Source organism: Taurulus bubalis (genome assembly GCF_910589615.1).
Source record: "Taurulus bubalis genome assembly, chromosome: 17".
Lineage (NCBI taxonomy): Eukaryota > Metazoa > Chordata > Actinopteri > Perciformes > Cottidae > Taurulus > Taurulus bubalis.
In genome coordinates, this window is record NC_136605.1 from 22,864,674 (window position 1) to 22,872,913 (window position 8,240).

General features: G+C 41.4%; 1 protein-coding gene across 1 annotated transcript; it reads right to left on the bottom strand.

The window, feature by feature from the left end:
* Nucleotides 1-1,529: 1,529 nt before the first annotated feature.
* On the bottom strand, nucleotides 1,530-4,624 carry LOC306749625 (C-reactive protein-like; the record flags this gene model as incomplete). Its single annotated transcript, XM_079232937.1, has 3 exons — nucleotides 1,530-1,935; nucleotides 2,048-2,255; nucleotides 4,480-4,624. 3 exons carry the CDS (start codon nucleotides 4,622-4,624, stop codon nucleotides 1,530-1,532), a joined length of 759 nt encoding a protein of 252 aa, XP_079089063.1.
* Nucleotides 4,625-8,240: the final 3,616 nt, after the last annotated feature.

Consider the following 8,240-nt stretch of genomic DNA (forward strand, 5'->3'; position numbering starts at 1 on the left):
AAAGACCCGTTGATAATATCTAGTAGAGAGGCACTAACTAAAGGTAAAACTTCCTTAAACAGCTTAGTCGGAACAGGGTCCAGGAGACAGGTAGAAGATTTAGAAGTAGAAACCATTGAAGACAGTTGGTCGAGGTTGATGGTAAAAAATCCATCCAGACACACAGCAGGGCCCACAGCCTCCTCCATGGCCATCCCACCTGAGGATGGACCGGCAGTAGTCGAGGGCAGGAGATCACCCATCCTGCCTCTAATAGCCAGAATCTTACCATTGAAGAAGTTCATGAAGTCATTACTACTGAGGTCTATAGGAATACACGCATCCACCGAGCTATGACTCTCAGCCAGCCTGGCCACAGTGCTAAAGAGAAACCTAGGGTTGCTCTTGTTTTTCTCTATTAGTGATGAGTAGTAGGCTCCTCTGGCATTACGGAGGGCCTTCTTATTTGTTCTCAGACTATCCCGCCAAACCAACCGGGACTCCTCTAGATTGTTGGAACGCCATATGCCCTCAAGCTTCCTGATGCTTGCTTCAAAATGCGAGTCTGAGGGTTGTTCCATGAAGTTGTTTAATGATCCTCTTTTTTAGAGGGGCTATCGAGTCCAGAGTCACTCTCAATATTAAAATCACCTACAATAATAACATTATCAGTCTTAAGGACCAGATTTACATTCTGAGTACGTACCTGGTGCCCGGTACACCACAACAGACAGAATCGGCTGAACTGTTTTCCAGGTTGATGTGAAAGACTAAGAACAAGGCTTTCAAATGAGTTGCAGTTCAATCCAGGTTTAGGACCCATTAACAGACCCGAGTCAAAGATGGCAGCTACTCCACCTCCTTGGCCGGTGCCTCGAGGAATGTGAGTATTATTATGAGTAGATTAATTTAGGCAGACATATTCCTCATGTCTCAGCCAGGTTTCAGTAAGACAAAATGAATCATTGTGATTGTCTGATATTAATTAATTTACTAATACAGCTTTAGAAGACAAGGATCTAATATTTAGGAGTCCACATTTAATTATCCTATTGTGTTGCAATAGTGGTGTTAACTTTTATGAGGTTATTTTCTATAACTCCTCTTTTGGTTACTTTTAATTTAATTAATTTAAGTGGCCGTGGGACAGACACAGTCTCTATAGAGTCAAAGGTGGGCAGCCGCCCTAAAGAAAATGCAGGGAATGCAGAGAAGGGTGTAAGACTACAACTCTGCTTCTGCTTCCTGGTCTGCACATGAAGCATAGACTTCTATACAACCAGAGGAGTCGCCCCCTGGTGGTCAGGAGAGAGAATGCAGCTTTAACACATGAAGCATAGACTTCTATACAACCAGAGGAGTCGCCCCCTGGTGGTCAGGAGAGAGAATGCAGCTTTAACACATGAATAAAGTACTATATTCACCACAGCACTGTCACAATACATTTTTATTGGAACTGAGAAGAATTGCAGGTGGATGTGAAGAACTTCATATCACTTCTTTAGTCCGACATATCACACGTGTGCATGTGTGTGTGTGTGTGTGTCGTTCTACAGCTCATCGTCAATAACCTGTACATCTCCGTGCACTTTAATCTCCGTGGTTTCCCAGTCGAAGACCTTTGCAATCAACGTTCTCTTCCCAGAGAACAAGTCCTGGAGGCTGTTCGGCCAGAGGACGATGTCCCACATGTGGATGCGGTTGATCTCCCCGACGAAGCTCTGCTTGGCGTCAAAGTCCCCCACGAAATTATCCGGATCCTGTCCGATGATGACTTTGCCGCCGGCGCGCACCGTGTGGTTCTTGCCGTAGATCTTCGTCAGGCTCTTCTTGCCGTCGATGTAGAAGGTGGTCGCGCCGGTGATGGATTCCCAGGTGAGGCACACGTGGGACTCCATGGCGCTGATCTGGGGCAGGTCGAACAAGACGCCGGCTCCACTCATGTAGAGACCCAACCTGCGCACACCAGAGGGGTCAATGTCTTCAGCGTGTGTTAATGTATCAATATTGTATCAACTCTGAGGGAGAGGAAGAGGAAGTCGTATGATACTAAACACGTCATCATCACCTTCCGTCCAGCTCGCGCCACACGTTCAGCTCGTCGAAGCCCGGCGTCCGGTAGGCGAACAGGATGACCTCGCGCTCGCCCTTGAGCTCCGTGGCCACGCGGAAGCACAGAGTGAACGCCTTCAGGTTCAGGGGCTTCTGGGGGATCATCTCCACGTAACTGGTGCTGGTTTCCTTGGGGAACACCAGGGACCTGCGGGCCACGATCCCTGAGGGGCCGGGAGAGAGTTCACTTTACAACCTTTGATCTACTTCGAACTTTGTGAGTTTGATGACCTCGCGAGTGCTTAGTCAATTGTATATTCTTACTCTTCAGGCATCATTTTTACATCGAAATATTGTGCTTGTGGTACACAAGCGTCGTGGAATCCAACCAACTTATACTTTTTTGTCAGCAAGCCTGAAAGCGACATGAAGTCCAGCCAACTGCTCCATTGGACTCCATGTTAAATCTGACCACAATCTTCTCTCATGAAGCAAACAGGAGCACTTTCTGAACTGTCCTGAAGCTCTAATATCTACACCCCACAAACAAGGACACCTAAACCTTCACAAAAGTCTGATCTCTCTCATGATTCATATAGTTTTTTTTAATCAAATTCAGTAGTTTGACAGGTTTATTTCCTTAAATCCACAGTCCAGTCTGCCTCTAATCAGTCTGCTTGCTCTCAGCCTCGATCACCATGACAACGAGAACACACAGGTGCGTCATATGAGCCAATCATTTTAACACACACACACACACACACAAACACACACACACACTTCATATGAGCCAATCAGTTTAACACACAAACCAACTGTAGTATTTTTTTAGCTTAGTTTGTCACATTTGGACGTGCACATCTATGTAAAATAAGTTGTTTGTGTGTACATTACAATGCATGAAATATGATAATTAATAAGGGATTTGTAATTGTATGCATATGAAGGTCACTTTTATTACTGTAGAATGATTGATGTGTGAATGAATGTTAGACAAATACTGCATGCTGCATGACATATTGACTACCGCCTTAAGGAGTTGTAGTTCTCTTGTTCGCCTGAGGGGGCGGAGCCGAATATTTACTTTTGAGACAATGGACACAACCCTTTTTGGGGAAGAAGAAGACGACGACAACGAAGAATAGTTCCGCCCCTGAAACGGCAGTTCCAAAAACATGGTTATATCCAAAGGTAGATAAGCATTAACTAATAGGAAGGACTCTAAGTCCCGCGAATGAGTTGAAAACTAACCGGTACTGTTCGGACCGGTGTCCGAAGTGCGCCGTGGATTTAAAGGGCCCGTGCGGGAGCATTAGCTGTCTATCATTTTTTATTAAATATACTTTTACTATAACTTTTTTGGATCCCTGACCTCATTTCCCACCACCTCTCAGGATCTGAACATACACAGGTTTCACACCAACTGAAGTCTTTTGGAGGAGAGGCAGAGTAATAAACAAAGCTAGCATAAAGCTAGCTTAGTGATCGTGATCTCCTGCGCTCGGCTACTGCCGGTCCATCCTCAGGTGGGATGGCCATGGAGGAGGCTGTGGGCCTTTGGTAGCGCTTGTAGTTAGGGCTGACTCCGTCAGGAGAGGGAGAGTCAGACAACTCCCCTCGCGACTCACCCCGTGATTCCGTCAGAGAGATTATTATATTTTGGGCTATACAAAATGAACAGGACAAAATGGCTGACTGTGTTTCCATGTGCGCATGTGTGAATTAGGGTAGCGTGCAGCTGCACTGACGCTCACCGTCACATTTTTAAATCCACAAAAAGAACAAGCATATCAGCGCGTTCGGCTGCTTCTTTCCTCTCTGTTGAATGTACTATTTTGGTGATTTGACCATGTTTTTGCCCCGGAAGTCGGGGTTTAAGAAGGTTTTGTAGACAATCCACTCCCAGTCTTAAGATCTCGTCTGCCCAATCACCATGGTAACCAGTGACCTGTGTCTATGAAGCAATAGCTGCATAGTCCATCACAAAAACAGAAATGACTCCTCAATAACCTCAATAACACATCTTACTACTGGTAATGTTGGCATATGTATATATACATATATAATGTACATCAAGAACCTCAACAACACATCTCACTACGGTATTATAGATATTGCCACACCATCGAATTTCTTGCGAAATTTTCTAGTTGTTTTCTGTCGTTCAGTTCATGATAAAATAACCAATCTATATAAGTATTCACAGATATGCACATAAAGGCACGGAGGCTTACCGGCCACCAGCGTGGAGAGGAGGAGGAGGACGGTGGAAAGTCTCATGTTGTCAACAAACCTGCAGAAAAGGAAAATGTCTTAGTGAAACGCAGAGTTATTAGTTAAAAACAACAAGGTTTTGAAATAACAATAAAGCACAACGAGGCCGTCTACATACTGTGCAGCTGCGGAGGCTTCTGCTGCAGGCGTCCTGCACTCGGAGGGCTTTTGTACGCGGGTCCCTGAACTCGTCGTTGCGTAACGCGTTGACCTGAAGTGAGACCGCGAAGAGCGCTTTGGGTTCACGGCTGTGTTCCGAGTCCACGCCGCGAACAAGCAGACAAAGTCCAGGACACGTGGGTTCTGCAGACAACTTCATGTTCAACGTGTTGCTTTTCTTGGACCCTGCTTTAAAAAAAATATGTAACCCTTTCACGAGAGGCCAAATCACGACGAGACCATCACGTATATTGTCTTATGCAGGTAAACCAGTAGCGATGCAACAGATTATTAAAGTCACGGATCGGATCGGCACTAAAGAAAAAAAAGGATCAAATATAACTTTTAGAGATCCCTGATCACGTCTTATTGATGATCATTGATGATCCATTTTGGGGTTTTGTTTGATTATAGCAGCTGGTCTGAGGTCTGTAAACCATCAACACTGCTAAACGTTTTTTTTTAAACTTTCTTACAGTAATTTATTGTGTATTCTTTTCGTCATAAAAACACACAATTCAAATGAGGTAATAAAAGATGATTTATTTTAATGGATTTAAACGTCTCGTCGTTCAGAGCTGTTAGGAAGTTATAATTAAGTTATATTAATATGTGCAATATATATAATCATAATTCATCTCTAATATCTATTTTATATTCATGAGAAAACATATGGATTTATAGTGTATCACCAACACTACATTTTACTAGATTAAAAAAAAACATATCTACTGTTGTAGCTGGTTGAGTCAGATTTGTGTTCTGCCAACGACCTCATATTTACTTAGCTAAGCCGCGTTGCACAACTATTGACCAGGAGATGTGCAAAGGTTCACAGACTATGTGCAACGGACAGAGAAAATATAAATCTGTGAATATAGATTTTATGTTGAAATTGGTCCTGATGCTTTTATTTTAAGTTTTACTTTGAAGAAATTACTTTTGGGTCATGACTTTAACTTTATTGCTGATGCTGATGTGGTTTTATTAACTTTACTTTTGTTTTGTTCATTCACATGAGACCAGCAGCATTTTGCATCTCAGAGGTACATGAAGTACTGTTACTGTACTACATCTGAGAGGTACATGAAGTACTGTTACTGTACTACATCTGAGAGGTACATACAGTACTGTTACTGTACTACATCTGAGAGGTACATGAAGTACTGTTACTGTACTACATCTGAGAGGTACATACAGTACTGTTACTGTACTACATCTGAGAGGTACATGAAGTACTGTTACTGTACTACATCTGAGAGGTACATACAGTACTGTTACTGTACTACATCTGAGAGGTACATACAGTACTGTTACTGTACTACATCTGAGAGGTACATGAAGTACTGTTACTGTACTACATCTCAGAGGTACATGAAGTACTGTTACTGTACTACATGTCAGAGGTGTTGTACTTTTACTACATTTGTCCGACAGCTTTACTTCCTCTTCAGGTAAAACTTTGTGTCTTCAGACGTGTTGATGTTCAATGTCTGAGAAACTGAAGGATGAAGTTTTCTTTATATGTTGATGAAGTTCTTCTACTTCTTAAATTAGAGAAACTCTTTTAAAAACCTCTCAGCTGGTCGTCACATCCGTTAGTTCTCCTCTTGTCTTCTAGAATGTGACGCTTTCATGCAGATTAAACTAAAAGGAGATAAAGGAGTTAAAAACATGCAACATTAATGCAGCCGGAATATTAATCCAGAAACATCAGAGATAAAAATAAAAACGTTGAACTTTCTTTAGCTCAGCCAGTTTTTCTCATAAATTGCAAATGGTTTGCATCCCCACACTAAACACAGAATATCTCCTCAACCACTAGGACTATTTGAATAAATTCAAAAGATATAATATACAGAACACAGTTGTGAGACCAGTTAAGAGGTTCATATAGCAGTATATGTGTTACTGGTTTATTGGTTGATGATAGAACACAGGAAAAAATATAAAAAAATGTAAATATATATTTTTTGAAAAGCACAATATGTTAACAGTCTCTCTGCAAAGTTTGACTTAGATTAAGTGAAGTAAAAACATGTTTAGCTATTAAGTACATTTTGAAGATAATACTTCCCCACTTTTATTGAAGTGAGCCATTGCATGCAGTACTTGTACTTCAGTGTGGTATTAGTACTTTAACTGAGGAATCTGAATACTTCTTCAGAGGAATAAATAGAGATATTCACTTAAATATGTGTCTTTAAATTAAAAGGTGAACCCTCCCCTTCCTGTCTCCTCCAACATTACGTCACAAACGCTGCAGAAGAAGGTTTTCAGTTCTCAGTTTAACTTTATTGACAAAACATCCAGGACGACAGCAGCGGCTTGACCAGAAGGGGGCGCTGGCTTCACCGTCAGCAGTAAAAGTTCACTTTACTCGAGGAATCGGTACCGTCGAGTGAACACACTGACCTCAGATCAGCTGAACACACTGACCTCAGATCAGCTGAACACACTGACCTCAGATCAGCTGAACACTGACCTCAGATCAGCTGAACACACTGACCTCAGATCAGCTGAACACACTGACCTCAGATCAGCTGAACACACTGACCTCAGATCAGCTGAACACTGACCTCAAAACAGCTGAACACACTGACCTCAGATCAGCTGAACACTGACCTCAAAACAGCTGAACACACTGACCTCAGATCAGCTGAACACTGACCTCAAAACAGCTGAACACACTGACCTCGAAACAGCTGAACACACTGACCTCAGATCAGCTGAACACACTGACCTCAGATCAGCTGAACACTGACCTCAGATCAGCTGAACACAACAAACAAGGAAACGTCGCTGCAGAGGATCAAAGACATTGGTGAAAAGCATCCTGATGAACCAGAGCTTACTTTAATCCTGCAAAAGCAAAAACAACAATAACTAAAAAATAATACATTTTGTTTTATCGCCGAGTTAGCTTAGCTTAGCATAAACACTGGAAACGGGGGGAAACGTTAGCCGTGGCTCAGTCCAAAGTTTAAAAACAAACTATTTTGTCGCCATCATGAGACTTTATTGATGAGGTTGGAACAAGAATATTGATAACGGAAAAACAAGCTGCAGTTTTCTCTTAAATCATTAATATCATATCTGGTACTTATTTTATACTGGATTGACAAAATGAGACATTTGAAGACTAATTTCTCAAAGTTTTAACCTGTAACAGACAAACCTCACGACACATTAAACTGAACTTCTCGTTTTAGTTATAAAACAGTTAAAATATTCCACAACATTAGTTTAAACCCCAAAAAAAAGAATAACTTTAATCCAAACCTTGTTTTCTGTTTTCAAATCAAACATCTTAACATTTTTCAAGTTAATTAACCGACTGTGTAAACTTCTCGCCCTGTAACTAAATACTGTGAATGATTGTCAACGGCTTGATTATTCAAAAAAAGACAAAAAAAACTAAAGTTCACATCTTCAGCCTTAAGGAAAAAAGCTGTAAAAGTTGAGAACAATGTCTAAAGAGCAGTTTCATCTTTTTAAAAAGGAGTAAAATCACTTTATTTAACTCAAGAGTTTAGTTTTAGACCCACTTAAAAGGTTTAAATGTTATATATTGTTGAGTCGTGTACTTATATTATCCCAAGATTAAATTAGTGTAACTTTTTATCCAGTTTTCAGTCACATTTTAGGTGTTTTTATTGAAACCTGATGAAGGATTTTAGACGTCTGGATCTTCAGAGAAACAAGCTGGTAGACAACAACTCCCATGATGCATTGCTGCTTCACAACAGACTCCTCCTGTTGAGCGAGAATGAGCC